This window comes from Macaca thibetana, chromosome 6 (assembly GCF_024542745.1).
Source record: "Macaca thibetana thibetana isolate TM-01 chromosome 6, ASM2454274v1, whole genome shotgun sequence".
In the NCBI taxonomy this organism is placed as follows: domain Eukaryota; kingdom Metazoa; phylum Chordata; class Mammalia; order Primates; family Cercopithecidae; genus Macaca; species Macaca thibetana.
In genome coordinates, this window is record NC_065583.1 from 29,727,160 (window position 1) to 29,750,905 (window position 23,746).

At 43.1% G+C, this 23,746-nt stretch overlaps 2 protein-coding genes, 1 long non-coding RNA gene and 1 pseudogene across 6 annotated transcripts in view; 2 read left to right on the forward strand and 2 right to left on the reverse strand.

The window, feature by feature from the left end:
* Nucleotides 1-23,746, forward strand: part of ATOX1 (antioxidant 1 copper chaperone) — a 603,309-nt gene that overhangs the window by 474,081 nt on the left and 105,482 nt on the right. The window lies entirely within an intron of this gene.
* Nucleotides 1-23,746, forward strand: part of GLRA1 (glycine receptor alpha 1) — a 102,841-nt gene that overhangs the window by 58,449 nt on the left and 20,646 nt on the right. For all 3 annotated transcript variants that reach the window (XM_050793681.1, XM_050793682.1, XM_050793683.1), the window contains 4 exons: nucleotides 7,168-7,391; nucleotides 10,785-10,867; nucleotides 11,986-12,123; nucleotides 15,598-15,812. In XM_050793681.1, coding sequence (XP_050649638.1) covers nucleotides 7,168-7,391; nucleotides 10,785-10,867; nucleotides 11,986-12,123; nucleotides 15,598-15,812 — 660 coding nt within the window. The remainder of the gene's footprint in view (nucleotides 1-7,167; nucleotides 7,392-10,784; nucleotides 10,868-11,985; nucleotides 12,124-15,597; nucleotides 15,813-23,746) is intronic.
* Nucleotides 1-23,746, reverse strand: part of LOC126956626 (uncharacterized) — a 45,237-nt gene that overhangs the window by 1,175 nt on the left and 20,316 nt on the right. Inside the window, exon 2 of the long non-coding RNA XR_007726433.1 lies at nucleotides 9,275-9,462. This is a non-coding gene — a long non-coding RNA (uncharacterized LOC126956626). The remainder of the gene's footprint in view (nucleotides 1-9,274; nucleotides 9,463-23,746) is intronic.
* Nucleotides 16,298-18,814, reverse strand: LOC126956620 (glutamine synthetase-like; annotated as a pseudogene).

Here is a 23,746-nt window from a genome sequence, read left to right on the forward strand (position 1 = left end):
CTGAAATCAAACTGTGACATTACCCCACTGCTTAAGTCTTCAATGGTGCTAAATTGGCTACCAAATAAAATCCAAACACCTTGGTTTGGCAGTTAAAGATATCCACAGTCTCAAATTAATTCATTTTGCAGCCTTATTACAGTAGAGTAGTTAAGAGCATGAACTTTATGTAATCAGACAAACCAGATTTGAACTCCAGCCCCACTATTTCCTAACTGTGTAAATCCGGAAAAAGCACTTAATCTCCCTATACTTTCTTCATCTATAAAAATTAGGTTGAAAATGCCCAAGTCATAGGATTGTTTTAAAGATAAAATAAGCTGACATGTATGGCATGCTTACAACATAATGCCTGGTGTATAATAGGGCCTCAATAAGGGGCAATTGTTACTATTTATGCTGCTAATGGTTGAGCTAAACTCAACTGTTTGAATGCCCCTGCCTACACACCTCTGCTTGTGCTATCCCTTCTACATGAGATTCCTTTTACCCCCAATTATACATATTCTAATTCCAAATACTCTGAGGCTGCAGGCCTAGTCCTAATGTCTTACCCTTATCTCACAGATGTGAGAAATATAGGCTTGGAGCATATCACTGGCCTTGTTCCAGGTGAAACCAGATACTGTTCACATCTCAGAACAATACTAGATCTAGAGATGCTAACTTCTGGAGGATGGAACAAACTGAAAGGGGCCACCTCAAATGCTACCTTCTCCTCAAAAGCTTTTCCGGATTTGCCCAACTTGGCTGGAAATCATCTCTAATGGCAATTTGTTAAAAGTATTTATTTATTTATTTTGGAGACAGAGTGTTGCTCTGTCACCCAGGCCTGAGTGCAGTGGCACAATCATGGCTCACTACAGCCTAAACCTCATGGACTCAATTGATCCTCCCACCTCAGCTTCCCAGGTAGCTGGGACTACAGTCATGCACCACCATGCCCAGCTAATTTTTTTATTTTTACTTTTTTTGTAGAGACGGAGTTTTCCACATTGCCCAGTCTTGTCTCAAACTCCTGGGCTCAAGCAATCTGCCCATTTTGGCCTCCCAAAGTGCTGGTATTACAGGCATAAGCCACCACATGCAGCCATTAGAACTTCCTATGACCCTCTCACTTTCAATTTTGTGTGGTAGATATTTGTGTCCATGCCTTATCTTGCTTGCTAGATAAACTGAGTTCTTTAAGTATAGAAATGAAGACCCTGTGCCTCCATCCTCACTGTACTCCCAATCAGCCTCATAAATATTAATAGAGTTGGATTGAGTTTAGAGATGAGATATCCCCTTGGGAACTGGAATGATGAGATGTTAAAAGGTATAAGGATCTGGTTCTTTTGTTTACCTCTTGATGCAATGTCTCTTGGTTCTGACTGCAATGGGCCCACCTCTTGCATTCCACATGCCCTTGCCAGCAACACTCTTGCACAAGCTCTTAGCTCTATCCTACTAAAACATTTCATGTTTCCTACTTCACCACCATACTGAGTTTAGAGGAGTTTATTAGGAGAGGTTAGAATCTGAAATGAGGCACAGTGTGGGTAGAGGTCGGGGACAGATCCAACTTCAAGTGGTACATAGGAAGCCCTCAATAAATGTCTGTGGAATGAATGAATGAATAAATTAATGAGTTAATGCTCTACCTTAGTCTCATAAGCAGGGCAGCTAGTTGCCCAGTTACCAGAAATTAGATCATCAAGGAATCAGAGAGGCAGGATGGGTGAGTTGATGCTGAACACTGTTGAACCAGAGCTCTGGAAACCCCTTCTTCTTCAGGTTTGTGGGCTACCCTTGAGAGTTTGAGACCTAGAAACCAGCTCCCAGAGGTGGAACCTCAGGTTCTAGGGTGGAGAATTCAATTGCTGCTCCTCCAGTCCCTGAACTTGAACATGGCCCCCAGCATGTCGAACACCAACCCGCATATGTATAGCTATGGCCAAATAAGCAAAACAGCCTTTAGCTTTCGGCCTATTACACCACTTACATTGATCTTTTCTGAACTGCATTTCTCACTGCTGTTTGCCAATTTAAGGGAGGAAATCAATGGCAGCAACTTGTTTGGGTAGCAGCTGCTAGGGCAGGCGCTGCCAGTAGGAGTCAAGCTGCCTGAGGACACCAAGATACATTCTCCGTCTCCTGCTCAAACTTTTCATTAGTCATTTCATAATGAGAGGCTCATTATGAAATACAAAGAATGGGTTTTATTTGGTTTTTCTTCTTTTAGATGATGTACGTTTATATTTTTTAACTGTCAACGTGCATTGCTTCTGAAATAACAGTTAAAACATTTTAAAATATTAGTAATAAAATGCAAATGTAATAATGTTCATCTTTACTTAAAATTCTTCAAACTCTCCACATTATTATCAGGAAAAAGTTCAAATTTCTCAGTACAGCTTGCAAGACCGTGCATGCGTCCTCCCACTCTTCTATTCATTCACTTGCTGTTCTTTCCAAAGTGCCCCACTCTTGCTTTGCCTCTAGGCCTTCACATATGCACTTCCAGCTGCCCAAAAATGCTTTTCCTCTTTGACTCAACCATATTTGGTCTCACCTTAAATATCACTTCTACCTGGAGACTTCCTTGATCAGCACCCCCAAGTCCAGGTGGGAACCTGTCTTCTATATTCCCCAGAACCCTGCGCTTAACCCCTATCACAGCCCTTATCTCAGTGTGGTGTAAACGTTACACGGGAGGCTCTGGAGCTGAATAAATATATCTTTCTTGTCCTCAGTGGATTCCTCAGTGCCTAGAATAATACCTGGCACTTAAGAGAGTTCAGTTAAATGTTATTGGAAAAAATAAAACTAACCACAATTAGCTGTTAGATTTGGAAAAGTTCTTAGAGACCATCTAGCCTAACTTCTTTTAACAGTGAGGCTCAGAGAAGTAGAGTCAAGTTCTAATTCCAGATTCTTTACTGAATTGTTGTGCAATCTTAGGAAATACCTTTCCCCTCTGGGTCTCAGTCTTTCCAGATATAAAATAAGAAAAGCACATTCTGTTCCAGCTTTTTCTGACTTTGTCTCCTCTTCCTTCCCATAGGTACTAGGTAGCTCATAGATACACTGACTGGGTGACTAGGTGAGATGGTGCAGGAAAATATAAGGTCCGGTTCATCCGCTCAAATTGCTCCCAATCAAGCTGAGGACATAAGACATACACAGTGGAGAAGTGCTCAATTAAACGTTCCAGGTGATTCGGTCTTGCTAGGAATCAAAAAGGAAGAGGTCAGGGAAGCCTGGGGCATCAAGGCTCCTGCAGGAGATAAGCCTTAAGCTGAGAAAGCAGAATTTGCCTGAGCAATGAGTCTGACAGAGAGCATCCCTCACACAGGATTGGCTGTCCACACCATGTGACGTAAATCACAAGTGCTCACTAGAGGCTCAGGCTGATGCTGATTCCAGTCCTAGCTCTGCCACTCACTGGCCCTGTGCCTTGGACACATTTCTCAGACCTGTTTTCTTACCCTCACTATGGGAATCTGAATGTCTAGCTTGCAGGGGTTTTGTGAGGAATGTATGTGACAGTATCTAGAACAGTGCCTGCTGCCTAACAGACCATTTTAAGAAATGCCACTTTCTTTTCTTTCTGCTAGCCACATAAATGGACTTGACATGTCACTGGCAAGAACATCAAGAGTACAGCTGGGGCCTGGGGACTGAAGGCTTTTTCTGCCCAACCATTCATAGTCTGTTCACTCTGATGTGACTTGCCCAGTGCCTCATCATAACACACATACACACACACACACACACACACACTTCATGCAAAATCCAAGGGAGAAGGAGAAGGAGAGACTATTTCCAATCCCCTGATCAGATGGGACCAGATTGGGAGCTGTCCATTACCATCATCAGGACAAAGAGCCAACACTCAGGCCGGGCCTGGAGTTCTCCCACCACCATGGGACTTATAAGATATGAGATTATGAGGCCAAATGTCACTTTCTATGGGGCTGGAGAGAGAGGCTGCAATTAAATTATAGAAAAATCCTATAAAATACCTTGGAACATTTTATGAAGCTATTGATATTTCTATAGGCAAAGAGACCAAGGCATGCACGGTAGGAGGAATTGAGCAGGGGTGAGGGTGAGGGTGGGGAGGAAGCTTGTTTGTTTTAGTTTATCTCTGCTGATAACAGATCAAGACTGATGAGGATTTACAAGCAGCATTACAAAAGAAAATATTGCATGACCTGTTTATCCAGCACCCTCAGGGAAAAAGCAATAGCAGGTCCTCATGTGTGGAGATTATTCCTTGGAGGAAAGCATTTAAAGCTGGACTTGAACTGAGGATATTAATCATTTGGGGAACTATAGACCCTTGTGGGAGATTCAACACAGAGAGCTATGCCCTTCCTGCTTGGGAAACACAAATATACCCTAAACTCTACTTGTAGTGTCATGCTATTCATGAACTCCAGGTTTACAATGTCTCTGTAACAAAATTTAAAACTTTCTTTTTCTGTTTTGTTTGTTTGTTTGTTTGAGACAGGGTCTCACTCTGTCACCCAGGCTGGAGTGCAGTGGCATGATCATGGTTCACTGCAGCCTGGACCTCCCTGGGTTCAGGTGATCCTCTGACCTCAGCCTCCTGAGTAACTGGGACTACAGGCTACTGTATAGGCCATCACATGCACCACCACACCCGGCTACCTTTTGTATTTTCTGGTAGAAACAAGGTCTCATCATGTTGGCCAGGCTGGTCTCAAACTACTGGGCTCAAGCAATCCTCCCAACTTGGCCTCCCAAAGTGCTGGGATTACAGGCATAAGCCATCGCTCCTGACTGAAAACTTTCTTAATGGAAATATTTCTTAACTGCATGACCCAGTTTTCTGCTATTGAGATCTACCCATATCATAACAGCTCCTCACGTTGTAAATATAAACTGAATGGACTCTTTCACTTCCTCTAGGAACAGCTGAGGCAATTGAGCAAACTCTCAGCTAGGAGTCAGAATACTTGGGTTCTAGAATCAGCTCTGGACCTACATTTTCAGAGTGACAATGAGCCAGTCTCAATTCTCCCTGGACTTTAGTTTCTTCATCTGGAAAAAAAAAAAAAAAAAAGGTGGGAGGTGGGGATGGAGTTTTGACTAGGACAGCCATTCCTAACCTATATTCTATAGAAGATACTCATCATGCACAAACATAAGAATTCCATGGCCAAAATAAATCATATTCTATTCCCTTCTTGAGATGCACACAACTCATCAGCATATTAAGGTCTCTGAGAAGTCCTGCAATAAAGAAACCTGTTGTATTTCATCTGGTCTAACATTTCCCTAATTGATTTGACTCATGAATTTCCTTTCAGTGGAATAACTACACTGCAGTCCCATCAGAGAAATATTAACTAAGCACTGAGTTTAGAAGCTAGTAAGATGTGACTCCATGACATCTATTAAACCTTTCCAAATCAACATATGTCACAGTAAGTTATAGAAGGCTGAGATTAAAACAGAATGGGATGAACCCTAGGTACAGCAGGAACAATACAGAATTCTTCTGCCCATCCCTCCTTCACTTCTTGAGAATTAATTATTCTCTTTAGGCAGAATAGTTTGAATGCTCAGACATCAGCTTTGATTATATCCTTTCATTCTTTCAATTTGTCTAGACCAGTGACTCTCAAATCTTGGTGTGCCTAAGAAGTACTGTACTATTGGGGTTGAGGGGAAAAGGGGGACTTCAATTTATATGCAATGTATTTTTTCTCAGATGAGTAGATTGCAAAAATTTTCTCCCATTCTGTAGGTTGCCTGTTCACTCTGATGGTAGTTTCTTTTGCTGTGCAGAAGCTTTTTAGTTTAATTAGATCCCATTTGTCAATTTTGGCTTTTGCTGCCGTTGCTTTTGGTGTTTTAGACATGAAGTCTTTGCCCATGCCTATGTCCTGAATGGTACTACCTAGGTTTTCCTCTAGGGTTTTTATGGTATTAGGTCTAACATTTAAGTCTCTAATCCATCTTGAATTAATTTTCGTATAAGGAGTAAGGAAAGGATCCAGTTTCAGCTTTCTACTTATGGCTAGCCAATTTTCCCAGCACCATTTATTAAATAGGGAATTAGAATGGCAATCATTAAAAAGTCAGGAAACAACAGGTGCTGGAGAGGATGTGGAGAAATAGGAACACTTTTACACTGTTGGTGGGATTGTAAACTAGTTCAACCATTGTGGAAAACAGTATGGCGATTCCTCAAGGATCTAGAACTAGATGTACCATATGACCCAGCAATCCCATTACTGGGGATATACCCAAAGGATTATAAATCATGCTGCTATAAAGACACATGCACACGTATGTTCATTGCGGCACTATTCACAATAGCAAAGACTTGGAATCAACACAAATGTCCATCAGTGACAGACTGGATTAAGAAAATGTGGCACATATACACCATGGAATACTATGCAGCCATCAAAAAGGATGAGTTTGTGTCCTTTGTAGGGACATGGATGCAGCTGGAAACCATCATTCTTAGCAAACTATCACAAGAACAGAAAACCAAGCACCGCATGTTCTCACTCATAGGTGGGAACTGAACAATGAGATCACTTGGACTCGGGAAGGGGGACATCACACACCGGGGCCTATTATGGGGAGGGGGGAGGGGGGAGGGATTGTACTGGGGGTTATACCTGATGTAAATGACGAGTAGTTGGGTGCTGACGAGTTGATGGGTGCAGCACAGCAACATGGCACAAGTATACATATGTAACAAACCTGCACGTTATGCACATGTACCCTAGAACTTAAAGTATAATAATAATTTTTTAAAAAATGTATTTTTTCTCTTATTTAAAAAAAATGAAGCAAACATGAAAAAATATTGACAGGATGATGAAAACAAGTGTTTATTACACCCGTCTTTGAACTTTTCTTTAGTTTTATTTTTTCAAAATAAAGAATAACATTTACATAATCTCAGTTCAGGGTCGAATATACCTCATGGGGAATTTAGAGGATTTTCAGGGGTAATTATGACTCCCATGGTTTTTGCCTGATACACACCTTTTATGTCTCACTCCCATATAAGATGCAACCACACTTAATAACATCCTCCAGAAAAGGTTTTACTAACCAGAAATACCCAGGTTCTCCAAAAGTTGATGTCCTTGGGCCTAACACTGCCTTCACCTTGTTGTTTCCTGGCTGTAGGACTATAGGGTCAACATCTTCCTGCGTCAGCAATGGAACGACCCCCGCCTGGCCTATAACGAATACCCTGACGACTCTCTGGACCTGGACCCATCCATGCTGGACTCCATCTGGAAACCTGACCTGTTCTTTGCCAACGAGAAGGGGGCCCACTTCCATGAGATCACCACAGACAACAAATTGCTAAGGATCTCCCGGAATGGGAACGTCCTCTACAGCATCAGGTGAGTTCTGACCAGGTTCACCCACTCCCTCCTCAGAATGTGCCTTACCCGACTACCTTCTGGGCACAGACCCTAAAAGAGGGGCCTAAACAGAGGTGAACAGGCCCTGGTAACCCAACACCTTTGCAGAATAGGCAGACCCAGCTCTGTAACTTATACTCAGCAAGTAATAATAAAATACAATGGGGTATTTTATTCTAGGAGCCAATGATTTATTATAACCAAGGAGACCAAGAAAGGCATCCTAGAGAAGGTGGGGTTTAAGTTACCCAGCATTTCAATCAAACAAGATAGGAAAGAGTATCCAAGCATGATTACCAATAGCAAGAGCTAAGCCTAGAAAATCACAGCAACTTCAAAGTAAATGAGCCTGCCAGGTGGATGGTGTTGCTCACGGTCAAGGCCAGGGTTACTCCATCCCTTCTACAAAATCTATCCCCCAAACTTTGCATTGGGTCTAGGAGTTTAGATTTCCCTCTCCAGATGTGGAGTATCCTTGAGATACTGGTTAGGGGCAAAGCCTTCAGAGTCTGCTGCCACCCCTCCGCACCAAGTCCTGATCTCCTCTCCTAAGGCATAAGGAAAATGACCAATGTCAAAGAGGTGAAAAAATACCTTACACATGTAATAATAATAGCTACCATTCATGAGAATTCACTAACTACGCTGGGTACTTTTCATGTGTTATATCTAGCCCTCCTAATAACCCCATGAGGCAGGTTTTACTATGCCCATTTTGCAGATTAGACAAATGAGAATCAGAAAAATTTAAGTAACCTGCCAAAGTTTCCAGTTTGTTAGTAGCAGAGCCTAGATTCTAATCTGTATTAGTGTGAATCTGATGCCCTCTCAAAGTCCTACAGCAGTGCATGGCATTCAATAGGCACTCAAATATTTGATCAATATATGAATATGTTCTTATTTCAAAGAACTTAAAAGGGCGCTGGCCCTAAATGTCTCCCCCTCCTGCTCCAGTCCTTCAGGGAAACACATTTTGTTTCCTTTGGGTGATGAGCCTTAACTTTCCCAGCCTGTGGGAGAGGCTGTACAGATCCTAACCCTCAGGTTTGACTGAACTCGGTCTCTCCCAAGAGCAGGTTGGGTAGGGGAGGGAGCTTAGGAACCTCACCATCAAGAGAAGGCTTGGAGGAACCCGCTGCTCATATGGCCTTCCTCGCTCAGGAGCCCACTTTCCCATCCCCCCAAGTAAACATCCAGACTAGAGGAGTGACAGGCTTAGGAAATGGCCACCCAGGCCCGGCTGGCTAGGGGGATGGTAAGGTCAGCCTGCTTGGATTTTGCTGCTGCCAAGCTAGTTTCCTATCTTTAGGAAGCTAAGTCCTGGTACAGCATGATAGAAGGACAAATCAGCAGAAAGTGATGTTTCCAAGGTCATTCGACTTCAGGAAATTAACCCAATGTGACAGCTGCCCCACTTTGGAGCTTTTATCTGCAGAAATTCAACTGCATTCACTTTCTCTTCACTGTCTCCCTCCTTCCACTCCCTTCTTTTCCCTCTTCTTCCTCTCCCTCTCCCTTCCATTTTTCCCCTTTTGCTTTAACCTTATGCTTAAAGGGGCCCAGATCCAGAGCTGTGGGTGTGAGCTGGAGGAAGGAAGTTCACAAAGTGCTGTGTACCTCATCACATGCAGCCAAAGTGCCAGTTCAGTTCCACTAGAACACCACCAATTATGTGTCTTAGGGTATTGGGGTTGGCTTTTCAGGAGAGCAGTGCTGCCAGCAAACACATAAGTCAACCTCACCCTGGGACTCAGAATCCAAAGGCCAGGACACATGGTTTTGAATCCTGGCTGATGTATCAGCTTGCTGTGTGACCTTAGATGACTCTCAGCCTATCCCTTTCTGTACCCTGGGTTTCTCACCTGTCACGTGAGGGAGTTGGCTTGATGATCTAAGGCTCTTTGGGCTCTGAAAGCCTTTCTTCTCCATCCCCTGCAGCAGGCACTCAGATGTTGGAAAAGCCTTTCAAGCTGGAGTCTTGTATCCCAGCTTGAGCTGCAGGCCTCGAATTCTGTTAAGGGGACTCCCTCTGGTTCTGAGTCTGTGGCCTCTGTAAGGGTTGAACAACCAAAATAAATAGCTGGCCCAGAATCCTTAGGAGCCCACCCCTTTCTGGTCGACCCCTAGCATGAGCCTACTGATGTGAGTCAACTGTGTTTGGACACCCAGAAGGCAGACAGCCTCTTTGAAATAACCTTTGATGAGCCCTGTGTGTGAAGAAGGTAGCCAAGAACCACTTGCAACATCTGCTGCAGGTGCACATGGGTGCTGCTCAACTTAAAATTTGAGCTCTGTCCCTACCTGAGGGCTATGCAGAAGAGTATGGAACGGGAGCAGACCCTGGTCTCCAGGCAACTTGCTAAAGACAGGTCTCCAGAGGCCAGATAGACTCCAAAGAAACCCAGAAGTTCCCTGACTCTGTGTCACTTTAGGCAACCTACTTTTAACTCTCTAAGCCTCCATTTTTCAATCAGGAACTTGGAAATACACACATACTTATTTAATACACACAAGTTGTCCACACTCGCCACCACCCAAAGGTGCTGCATCCCAGTAGCCATCAGGAGCTTTGTCTAGGCTGGGCAAAGTTGGCTGGGAGACCAGATGGCCACCAGGTCACTGAGGTGGGGTGGGAAAAGAGGTTTGTCACTACTTCAGGCCTGGGCCCAGCTGGTGGGAGCCACGGCAAGGACTGTGGGAGCCTGGAGAACAGAGCATGCCGCCAGGCCGGAGCCCCCAGCTCATCTGCACCTCCAAGGTCAGAGGGCCTGCAGGTCCCCAAAGCATCTGGCTGCACTCTGCTTCCCACCGCGCTTCTTGCCAGAACTCCTGGTGGATTTTTTATCCTTCAGTTTTGCTAAATTCCATTATGTGCATTAACAGTTTGTATGTGTGTGTGTGTAATTTTCAGGGCTTTCTATATATATAAATCTTGTCACGGCCAGGAACAGTGGCTCGCGCCTGTAATCCCAGCACTTTTGGAGTCTGATGTGGGAGGATTGCTTGAGCCTGGGAGTTCGAGACTAGCCTGGGTAACGTGGTGAGACCCCTGTATCTACAAAATAATTTTTAAAAATTAGCAGGCGTGGTGGCATGTGCCTATGGTCGCATCTACTCTAGAGGCTGAGGCAGGAGAATTGCTTGAGCCTAGAAAGTTGAGGCTGCAGTGAGCCATTATTGCACCATTGCACTCCAGCCTGGGCCACAAAGGGAGATCTCACCTCTCAAAAATAAATAAACAAACAAACAAACACAAGTTCCCTGACCTTCTTTCCCTACCCTGGACAACTGATTTTCTAACAATAACTACAATAGAGGCACAGCCTCCCTGATGTGTGGATCCTGCATCATTCAACTCCCTTCTCTTCCCAGAATCACCCTGACACTGGCCTGCCCCATGGACTTGAAGAATTTCCCCATGGATGTCCAGACATGTATCATGCAACTGGAAAGCTGTGAGTCTCTTGCATGAGTCCTCTAGAAAGAACCAGGCTCCCTTTTTTACCCATGGGACAGGCAGAAATTCCCACACAGCTGCTCCTAACCACTAGAGCCCAGGAGATTACTATAATAACCCAAAATATTCCATGAAGGACTTTGCTTTTAGAAAATGCATTAGAAATATAACTCCCCTTACATTGCCTGAGGACCACGTTTTGGAGCCAGCAGCGTTCTCCAAAGGGTCATTGTCCCATGTCTATGGTTAATGTGAATGGAGGACAAATGACTTGAATGAGTCATGGTCTTTGAACCCACAAGATGTTCACTCCAGCAGGGGAAGTAACAACTGACTGCACAAATAACTCTAATAAAGGGTGGCAAGTGATTGTTGTGTTGTTAGAAGTACAAAGCACTGTGGCCTCATGGCAGAAAGAGTGCTTCCTTTTGATGGAGAAAGAGAGAGGGTATTGGAGTAGACTTTATGGAGGACCGGGATTTTAACAGATTGGAAAGCTGACTCCTGTGATTGCAAACAGAGAAACCAATCTGACTAACTTAAAAATACAGAAACCAAGGCAGAGCACTTAGACAACAGGAACTAATCGACCATTTCCTTGGAGTTCTACCTGTGAAGGGAATGAGCACAAACCAATTCTGAACCTCCTGTTACTTCACTCAATAGTTGCTGAAGTGCTGGGGCATAGTCTGGCCTAGCTTGAGTCACCATTTCAGACTTTCTACCTTCTACCCCAGCCAGTGGTTAGTCCCACCAAGACAGCATGCAATAGAGTTGTTCCACAGAGGAATATCTGCTGTGAGCAAAAGAGGAGGCTGACAAGGATGGTGTGCAGGTGAAAATAGCAGATGTCAACAGCATTTCACCATGGGAGTAAGAGAGGGAACAACAGGACAAGCTAATGCAGAAGGTTGGGAAGAGAGGTGGAAGGGCTCTGAGGTAGATACAAATAACCTGTTTTTTACCTCTTTTGAGAGGAAAATAAAAAGCAACCTGGTCTCACAAGTTTCATCAAGTGTCTGATGTTTCTCTCAGTCTCTAACCCTAACCAACTTTGACATGCTTCAAACAAGTGCTTCTGAGTGGTGACTGCTCCTTCTTCTGATCCCATCCCAGTTGGATATACCATGAATGACCTCATCTTTGAGTGGCAGGAACAGGGAGCCGTGCAGGTGGCAGATGGACTAACTCTGCCCCAGTTTATCTTGAAGGAAGAGAAGGACTTGAGATACTGCACCAAGCACTACAACACAGGTAGGTACAAGGGCCATCCTCCTCAGATCCCACCCCCCAACCAGGACCAGAGGTCATTTCAAACACATTCAATCATTGATTCAACAGATCTTATGAAGTACCCATGATGGGCACAGCTCTATTACCTACTGGTTAAAAGAATAGGTTTTGAAACAAAAAAGTGGCTCTGACATTTTCTTCCTATGACTCCTGCAGTGAGTGACTGAAGCATGGGCCCTACCTAATTACCAGGGAAGCTGGTAAATACAGTCATTATTCCAGGTAGCAGAATGGATCCTATTTCTAAGGCAGAAGTGAAGAACTGATATTGGGAAGATACCTAGTAGTCTCTGTCACAGATGAACTGGCATTTCCAATAGAGCAAAAGTAGAGAGAATGCTCACAATAGACCTCAGCAAGAGGGAGCTGAGAGGTGTCACTGAAGGTTAGTAAATAGCTAGAAAAAGTTCACTAGCCTGTGAGCTATGAGACAGCAGAGAAGCCACGATGGTGTAGCTCAGCTCTCTGTCTCCCATGCCTTTGTCGGAAGATTGAATATCTGGATGACTAACTGGGGCCAGATCAAGACTGGCTTTGTGTGTCCTGTCTCAGGCTGAGAACAAGCTCATAAAAGCATGGGAGAAGAAAGTCAGTCAGTTGGTATAGCAGCTGGAAGGATGGGTAGGAAGCTGGGGTCTGAACCCAGAAGCACAGAGTAGAGAGGCATGGCAGGCCAGCAAGAGCAGGAGGTGAAAGAGAGGGATTGAGAGAAACCATCGTAGGCTCTGGTGTAATTAGACAGCCCAGTGAAGGTACAGGCAGCCTGGGCTGCAGTCTGTCTTGGGCAGCTGCCTCTTTCTGAGTCACCTCAGAGATGTTTCAGAACCTCCAAAGATACTCTCTTCATCCCTTGAGCCATAATGGCATTCCCATAGCAGCCATGAAAGCAATGACTCCCAAGTCAAATCACCACAACTGACCCTCACATACCAAGTCTTTTACTCTTTATGCAGCATTTTCTTTTCTTTTTTCTTTTTAGCTTTCTTAAGGTATAACTGACCAATAATAATTGTATATATGGAAGATATGCAACGTGATGTTCTGATATACATATGCATTGTGAAATAATTACCACACTCAAGCTAAGTAACATATCCATCAACTCACATACTTCTCATTGTGTGTGTATGTGTGTGTGTGTGTGTCTAGTAAGAACACTTAAGATCTACCCTCTTAAAGACCTAAATTTAAGATTAAGCTAAAATGATAAAACTTCTAGAAAGACATGAGGACAAATCTTCCTAATCTTAGATTTGGCAATAGATTCTTAGATATAATACCAAAAACACAAGCAATAATGAAAGAACAATAGATAGATTTGACTTCATAAATATTAAAAGTTCATCAAAGGACACTATCAAGATAGTGAAGATAAAGAACCCACAGAATGGGAGAAAATATTTGCAAATCATAAATCTGATAGGAGTCAAATATTCAAAATATATTTTAAAACTCTTAAAATGTGAGGGAAAAAAAAAAGGCCAGGCATGGTGGCTCATGCCTGTAATCCCAGCACTTTGGGTGGCCAAGGCAGGGGGATCACTTGAGGCCGGGAGTTTGAGACCAGCCTGATCAGCATGGTGAAACCCTGTCTCTACTAAAAATACAAAAAAAAAAAAAATTAGTTGGGCGTGGTGGCACATACCTGTAATCCCAACTACTCTGGAGGCTAAGACAGGAGATCCCTTGAACCCAGGAGACGGAGGCTGCAGTGAGCTGAGATCGTGCCACTGCACTCCAGCCTGAGTGACAGAGTGAGACTCTATCTCAAAAAAGAAAAAGAAAAAAAAAAGTAAAAAGGAGATCTACCCTCTTAGCAAATTTCAAGCACACAGGACACCACTGTTAATTCTAGTCACATTGCTGTACATTAGATCCCCAGAACTTATTCATCTTGCATAACTGAAATTCTGTACCCTTTGACCAACATCTCCCAATTTCCCCCATCCCTCAGCCTCTAGCAACCACCATTCTACTTTCGGCTTCTATAAGTGTGACTATTTTAGATTTCACATACAAGTGAGATCACACAATATATGTCTTTCTGTGTCTGGCTTATTTCACTTAATATAAAAATGTCCTCCAGCTTCATCCACATTGTCACAAATGACAGAATTTCCTTCTTTTTTAAGGCTGAATAATGTTTCATTTTCTTTATCTATTCATCCATTGAGAAATATATCATGGTCCAGCAATCCCACTTCTAGATACAAAGATACATAGCCAAAGAAAGTAAAACCAGTATCTCAAAGGCATATCTGCACTCCCATGTTCACTGCAGTAATATTCACAATAGCCAAGATATGGAAACAACCTAAATGTACATAGCATATTCTCATTCGTTTCACTTGCTCTTCACCATTTTCATTTAAGTGAGAGCTGAACTCCGTGCTAGACCCTATGGATGCAAGGAGAAAAGACTGACAAGGCCCTGCCTACAGCTTACAGTCCAGGGAACTCCAGGAAATTCCCTATTGTGCTTCAGTAGACAGGAACTAAGTCCCCACCATTAGACTGGGCCCATCCCAGTTCCAGGGATACATAGACAGGGAGGAGACAAGCTGCCTAGTCTAGTGCAGAAGACAGAGAGAGAGACTGACTTGCCCGCTCACTCACTGTATTATGTCTTGAAGGCTCTGATGATCATGTGAACAGGGCTCAGGGAACACAGAAAAAGAGCAGCATTCTGCCTGGGAGAATGTTCACATTTACACTGCCATGGAGGAGAAGGAAGATTTCTTTGGCTGGTTGTGGGAAGGAATAAGGGCATTCTGGGCAAAGGGATAAGCAAGATCAAAAGCTCAGAAACATGAAAGTTCAGGGAATGCTCAAGGCAAGGGGTGGCATGTAGGGAGTCATGATTAGGGTGAAGAAAGACGGGGAAGTGGATAGAAAGACTGGTTAGAGCTTGGTTATAAAGGGCAGGCTAAAGAGTTTGAACTTTTTCCTGTAGGTAATGGGAACTGCCTTGCATGAGGAAAGAAGGAGGAGACCAAAGGTTTTAGAAGAGGAAATAACAGGATCAAGTCATGTTTTGGGAAGATAACTGGCAGAAAGGTAGAGAAAGTGCCACTTAGGCCCATTCTTAGCAACAAAATACTGATGATGATGATGATGATGATGACGATGGTGATGATGATGGCAATTGACAATCCTGAACATTTACAACGTATGAGGACTGTGCTAAGTTTTTCATAGGCATCATCTCATTGTATCCTCACATTAATCATATAAGTAACTATATGATAGAGGTATTATTATTATTATCCCCAGTTTACTACACATGAGGAAACATATACAGAACAATTCAAATACTTGTCTAAGGACACAGGTAGTATGAGACTGAACCAGGACTCCAGTCGAGCTTGTTCTAAGCCTAGAGCCTTTTGTCCTATTCACCAGGCTACACTGCCTTCTCACTGCAATTTCTTGCAGGTAAATTCACCTGCATTGAGGCCCGGTTCCACCTGGAGCGGCAGATGGGTTACTACCTGATTCAGATGTATATTCCCAGTCTGCTCATTGTCATCCTCTCATGGATCTCCTTCTGGATCAACATGGATGCTGCACCTGCTCGTGTGGGCCTAGGCATCACCACGGTGCTCACCATGACCACCCAGAGCTCTGGCTCTCGAGCATCTCTGCCCAAGGTAAGTCCCATTGCTCAAGAGCACAGAGCACCTGGACAAATAAGGACAGCATCTACTTCCTTGTTCTGCCTAAAACATGGGGAGCAAAGGAATTATTCACTACTTATTTATCTACTATACTTTGCAGGATCCTGCAGATCTTTGCAGGTTCTACACTTTTCTGATCCATCAAACCTTCCACCAGACTCAACATTATGTTCAGTACGAGTTGCCAGACACCACATTCTGCTCCACTGTCTACCAACACCAGACACACATTCTGCTTCATTTACTGTTAACACTCAACTTCACATTCTCCTCCATTCACTTTCAGAGCTAAGTACAACATTCTGCTCTTTTCACCATTAATAGTAAAAACTGTGTGTCAGGGATCTCCAACACTAATCCCATATCTACAGATTTGATAGAAAGATTCATAGGACTCAGCATAAAGTTGTATTTGCAGCTAAGATTTATTTATTTTTTAATTTTTTGAATTTAAAAAGGCCTTTATATTCCACCCTTTGAGTTGCAATTGGGACAACTGGGAGATGGGGAAGAGTTGGAGTGGGATAAAGAACTAGGAGGGGCTCAATGGCTGGAGGTCTGGTCCACTTAGTTTTTGTACTGGAAGAGCTCACTGCCGGTTTCATTGGGAAGACACATGTGGATGAGGGCTTCTGTCACCGAAAAGGGTTCGCAGTTGGCAGAGTGGCGACGGTCTTCAAAGTAACCCTTCTTCTCCTGGCCAACAGTCCAGGGAATGCATATGTTGGCACTACAGTTGGCTACACCAGCAGAAAAGTCGTTGATGTTGGAGGTTTCGTGGAATCCAGCTACGTGCTGGGCTTTGTCCAGGCCTCCCTTGGGATCATAGGAACGGATGTGGTACTAGTGCCACTTGCTTAGTTTCTCGATGGCCTACTCAATGTACTTCAGACTATTCTCCTCCCACATGGCCTTGGTGCTAAAGTTGGTATGGCAGCCTGTACCCTTCCAGTTCCCAGGAATGGGCTTAGGATCAAAGGTTGCTATCACTCCAAAGTCTTCACATACATGATGCAAAATGAAACAGGCCACTCAGAAATGATCTCCCATGCTGATTCCTTCACAGCATCCGATTAGAAATTCCCACTGGGCAGGCGTGACCTCAGCATTAGTCCCCGCCATCTTGACTCCAGCATACAAGCAGGCCTGGTAATGGGCCTCCACAATGTCCGTACCATAGGCTTTGTCTGCTCCCACACTGCAGTAATATGGACCTGGGGTCCTGGGAAGCCATTGGAAGGCCAACCAAAGGGGTGCCTATCTGTCCCCATGAGGGGATATTCCTGGTCCATGCCAAACCAGGGGAAGTGGTTGCTCACCATGTCCATTATCCACTTACAGGTGTGCCTCAAATTGGTCTCTGCAGCCTTTTGGTTGTACTTGAAAACTTCACAGAACACCAGCTTGTAGAGTCTTTACTGAAGGTATCCCAAAACATGGTAGCAGGCACGAAATGCATGTCACTGTTGGCGCCTTCAGACTGTAAAATACTAGAGCCATCAAAATGCCAGGCCAGGCATGGTGGCTCATGCCTGTAATCCCAGCACTTTGGGAGGCCGAGGCAGGTGGATCACCTGAGGTCAGGAGTTGGAGACCAGCCTGGCCAACATAGTAAAACCCCGTCTCTACTAAAAATACAAAAAATTAGTTGGGGGTAGTCTCACACACCTGTAACCTAGTTACTTGGGAGGCTGAGGCAGGAGAATCACTTGAACCTGGGAGGCCGAGGTTGCAGCGAGCTGAAATTGTGCCATTGCACTCCAGCCTGGGCAACAAGAGTGAAAACTCTGTCAGAAAGAAAAGAAAGAGAGAAAGAGAGAAACAAAGAAAGAAAGAAAAGAAAGAGGAGGGAAGAAAGGAAGGAAGGAAGGAGGAAGGAAGGAAGGAAGGAAGGAAGGAAGGAAGGAAGGAAGGAAGGAAGGAAGGAAGGAAGGAAGGAAGGAAGGAAGGAAGGAAGGGAAGGAAGGAGGGGGAGAGAGAGAGAGAGAGAGAGAAAGAAAGAAAGAAAGAAAGAAAGAAAGAAAGAAAGAAAGAAAGAAAGAAAGAAAGAAAGAAAGAAAGAAAGAAAGAAAGAAAGAAAGGCAAGAAAGAAAAAAGAAAAGAAAGAGGGAGAAAGAAAGAAAGAAGAAAAGAAAAGAAAAGAAAGAAAAAAGACAAGACAAGACAGAGAAAGAAGAAATTCCACTCAGGCAACTAACTCTTCCACACACTTGGGCTCACTGTCCCGGGTCCGGGTCTTGCAGCGCAGTCCTTCTCCAGTAACATCGATCCAGATATACACTCTCTCACCCTGAGACAGGGACATGTACACATGCTTAATGACTTTGTTTAAGTGGAAACATGCTGAGGCAGTCATGGTGGAAGGTGTTCTGGGCGCCGAGCAGGCAGGCGGGTAAAGGTAGGCCGTGAGAGTGAAGTGAGGAGAGGAGAGGAGGCCGCCGTGCTGCTCACACACTCCATTCTTCTCCCATTCTCAGCTCTCCACAGCTAATATTTATTACAGCAACATATTCAGAAGATATGGCTAACTCATCAGGGGGAAAGAACATAGGCAGAGACTAGAGGAATCCATGTGCGGGCTTCCTTACTCTCCCCCTCCCATGAGGGGTCACACAGAATGCACTCTTACTCCAGCAACAACAATGCAGACATGTGTGTGCTATGTTTCTGCCCCAAAAGACAGAAAAACAGAAACTGTTAGCCAGGCATGGTGGCCTGCGCTTGTAATCCCAGCTACTTGGGAGGCTGAGGTTGAAGAATCACTTGAACCCGAGAGGTGGAGGTTGCAGTGATCCAAGATCATGCCACTGCACTCCAGCCTGGGCAACAGAGTGAGACTCCATCTTAAAAAAAAGGAAGAAGGAAAGAAAAACAGAGTCTGCTCTATGCTCTAAGATTCATTAGAGGCTCAGCGTTCCATGTTTTAACTGGGGGCTGGTCATATCAGCACCCTCTGCCTAGCATGTGCCAAAATTCCAGACTCCCAAAAGGAAAGCAGATTGTTCAGCAGGAACCAGATTGTACAATCTAGGCACAGTGAGCCAGCCTTATCAGTTAGGGAAAGTAGGAATATTCCCAAAATCCAAGTTCTCAGATGCCATCCAAGAGGCAACCTTGCAAGCAGGCCCTTCCTAAGATAGCAGCCTCAGGCCTGTTTTGTTAACCCTTTTCTGATCACACTTCAATTTGATACTTATATTTCTAGTGTTAAACACCACATTTGGTGTTAACTCCTAAACCATATTCTGCTTCTTTCACTATCAACACTAGACACAACATTCTGCTCCATTCACTATTAATGTCAGATACACATTCTGCTCCATTCACCCTTATGCCAGACACAACACTCTGTTCCATTCACCTCTAACACCAGACACAGCATCTCCCTTCATCCATTACTAACACCAGGCACTATTTTTCTTTCAGTCACCCTTACGATCAATACAACCTTCTGTTCCCTTCACTGTCAACACTAGATCTTGCATTCTGCTTAATTCACTACCTTTTTTTTTTTTTAAGACGAAGTCTCACTCTGTTGTCCAAGCTGGAGCGCAGTGGCGCAATCTCAGCTCACTGCAACCTCCACCTCCCGGGTTCAAGCAATTCTCCCGCCTCAGCCTCCCGGGTAGCTGGGACTACAGGCATGTGCCACCATGCCTGGCTAATGTTTGTATTTTTAGTAGAGATGGGGTTTCACTATGTTGGCCAGGCTGGTCTTGAACTCCTGACTTCGTGATCCGCCCACCTTAGCCTCCCAAAGTGCTGGGATTACTTAATTCAGTTCTAACGCTAAACATAATGTTCCGTTTCACTTACTATTAATGCTAGACACCATATACTCCTACATTCACCCCTAGTTGAGGTACAACGTTCTGTGCTTTTCACTGTTAATGATTGATGCTTCATTCTACTTCACTCTCTTTTAATGCTACATGCTGCATTCTACCACATTCACTATTATTGTTTGAGTCGCATTCTGTTCTACTCACTCAAAAATAGACATGATATTCTGCTCTACTATTAATGCCAGACACCACATTCTGCTTCCTTTAGCCTTCTGCTAGAAACAATGTTTTGCACCATTTCCAATTAATGCTGCTTAACATTCTGTTTTGACATAGAAAAGTTGAAAGAATATACAATAAACACCCTCACACCCTTTACCCAGATTCACCAGTCACCATTTCCCACATACACTTTCTCAATATAGGTAGACAGATGGATAAATAGATAGATAGATGGGCAGGTAGGTAGGTAGAAGCAATTTTTGCTGAATCAACAAAGACATGGCAATTCACCTCAAAATAAGGAAGGAGAATCACAATGACATTATCACATCTTTAAAAATTAACATTAATTCAATGGTTATTATTGAATTAGAAATAATTCAATTTGAAATAATTCAATAATGTCATCTAATACAGGACCTTTATTTAAATTCTCCCAGTTGTCAAAAAAGTCATCAGAAAATATGATGAGGGATCCAATCAAGCATCCAATTCATATTGCACACAGTTGCTCTATTTTGTCTCTTTTAACCTAGAACAGTCTCCTAGCTGTTTTTTGTTTTTCATGACACTGACTGTTCCATTAACTTTTAATGTGAGACACAACATTCTGTTTCATCTGCCATCAGCAGTAGAACCACACTCTCCTCTATTCCCTTACAACAAAACTCGACAATATGCTCTCTGAAGCATTCACACCAGACCTCAAATTCTGCTACATTCACCACAAATGCTTGAATCCACATTCTCTGATCACTATTAACACCTGACAACACATTCTGCTGTGTGCTATTGTAACAGCAGACATAATGTTCTGCTTTCTTTTCCTTATGCTAGATTCAACATTCTGCTCCACTCACTATTAATAGTTGATGCCACATTCTTCTCTACTTATGGTTTACACTAGACTCAACATTCTGCTGCACTCATGGTTAACAATATTTGGCTCCATATGTTATTAACACTCAACTCCACCTTCCCCTTCATTCATACTTTTTATTTATTTGCCTTTTTAAGCATTAGAGTTAGTTCATTTTAGTATATTCACAAAGTTGTACAACCCTATCTATACAACTTCCTACAGATAGTATCTAATTCCAGAACATTTTCATCACCCGGAAAGAAAATCCATACCCTCCAACAGTCACTCCTCATTATCCACTCCCAAGAGCCTCTGGTAACGATAAATGGATACTTACTACCTGTATAAATCTGCCTTTTCTGGACGTCTCGTATAAATGTAATCATACAATATGCGGCCTTTTATGATTGGCTTTTTTCATTTAGTGTTTCAAGGTTCATCCATGCTGTAGAATGCATCAGTACTTCATTCCTTTATATGGCTGAATAATATTCCATAGTATAGATATATCACATTTTGTTATCCATTCAGCAGTTAGGCATTTGGTTTATTTTCACTTTGGCTATTATAAATAATGCTGCTGTGAACATCTGTGTACAAGTTTTTGTGTGCACATGTTTTTAATTCTCAAAGGTATATAACTAGAAGTGAAACTGTTGTGTCACATGTACTACATGCTTAACTTTTTGAGGAACTGCCAAACTGTTTTCCAAAGCAGCTATACCATTTTATGATCCCACCAGGGTTCCAATGTCTCCACATCTTCACAAACATATATTATTATCTGGTTTTTTTTAACTGTAGCCATTTAGTGGGTGTGAAATGGTATTGCATTGTGATTTTGATTTGCCTTTTGCTAATGAATAATAATGCTGAGCATCATTTCATGTGCTTAGCGATCACTTCTATATCTTCTTTGGTGAAATGTCTGCATTTCTGCTCCACTCACTATTAAAATCTTTTGGTCACTTTTGTTATTTATCTTATTATTGAGTTGTAACAGTTCTTTATGTATTCTGGATTTTAGACCTTTTTAGATATATGATTTGCGCATATTTTCTCTCATTCTATGTGCTGTGGTTTAGATTCTTGTCTCTTCCAAACCTTGTATTAAAATTTAATCCCCAACATTGGAGGTGGGTCCTAATGGAGGTGTTTGTATCATAGGAGTGGATTCCTCATGAATAGATTAATGCCTTCTTTCAGGGGTGAGTTCTCACTATATTCATTGTTAAAAAGAGCCTGGCCACAGGTAATACACCTGTGTAACAAACCTGCATGTTCTGCACATGTATCCCAAAACTTAAAGTAAAATTTAAAAATACATAAAATTTTTTTAAATGATTTTTAAAAAGAGCCTGGCATCTCCCATCCACTTCTTACTTCCTCTGTCACCATGTGATCTCTGTACATGGCTTCCCTTCACTTTCTACCATGAGTGGAAGCAGCCTGAGGCCCTCACCAGATGCCCAATCTTGAACTTTTCCAGACATCAGAATTGTGAGCCAAATAAACCTTTTTATCTTTATAAATTATCCCATCTTAGATATTCTTTTGAAGTAACACAAAATGGACTAAGACTCTATGGGTTTTCTTTTCACTTGATTGATAGTATCATTTATGCACAAAGGTTTTTAATTTTGATAAATTCTAATTTATCTATTTTTTCTTTTGTTGCTTATACTTTTGGTGTCTTTTTTTTTTTTTTTGAGATGGAGTATTGCTCTGTCACCCTGTCACCCAGGCTGGAGTGCAGTGACACAGTCGCTGCTCACTGTAACCTCTCCCTCCCGAGTGCAAGTGATTCTCCAGCCTCAGCCTCCCAAGTAGCTGAAATTATAGACATGCACTACCACGCCTGGCTGATTTTTTTTTTTTTTTTTAAGACACAGAGTCTCACTCTGTCTGTTGCCCAGGCTGGAGTGCAGTGGAACGATCTCGGCTTACCGCAAGCTCCGCCTCCCAGGTTCATGCCATTCTCCTGCCTCAGCCTCCCAAGTAGCTGGGACTACAGGCACCCGCCACCACGCCCGGCTAATTTTTGTATTTTTAGTAGAGACGGGGTTTCACCGTGTTACGCAGGATGGTCTTGATCTCCTGACCTCATGATCTGCCCGCCTCGGCCTCCCAAAAGTGCTGGGATTACAGGCATGAGCCACCGCGCCCGGCCACAATGCCTGGCTAATTTTTATATTTTTAATAGAGATGGGATTTCGTCATGTTGGCCAGCTTGGTCTCAAACTCCTGACCTCAAGCGATCTGCCTGCCTCAGCCTCCCAAAGTGCTGGGATTACAGGCGTGAGTCACTGCTCCTGGCCTCGGTGTCATTTTTTAGAAACTATTGCCTAATCCAAAGTCATGAAGATTCATACCTATATTTTCTTCTAAGAGTTTCATACTTTAGCTCTTATGTTTAGGTCTTTGGCACATTTAGATTTATTTATATATATGATTTATTTATATATGTGGGGGAAGAGGCCCAACTTCATTCTTTTTTTTTTTTTTTTTTTTTTTTTTTTTTTTTTTTGAGACATAGTCTCACTCTGTCACCCAGGCTAGAGTGCAGTGGCATGATCTTGACTCACTGCAACCTCCACCTACTGGGTTCAAGCAATTCTTCTGCCTCAGCCTCCCGAGTAGCTGGGATTACAGGCATGTGCCACCACACCTGGCTAAGTTTTGTATTTTTACTAGAGATGGGGTTTCACCATGTTGGTCAGACTGGTCTCAAACTCCTGACCCCAGGTGATCCACCTGCCTCAGCCTCCCAAAGTCCTAGGATTACAGGTGTGAGCCACCATGCCCAGCCCAACTTCATTCTTTGACATGTGAATATCCAGTTGTCCCAACACCATTTTTTGAGAAGAGTATTCTTTTCCCTGTTGAATTGATACCCTTCTCAAAAAAATAAATTGACCCATAAATGGACTGGCTTACTTCTGGACTCTCAGTTCTATTCCATTGATCTATATGTTGATCCTTTTGTCAGTACCACACTGTTCTGATTACAGTAGCTTTGGAGTAACTTTTAAAATCTG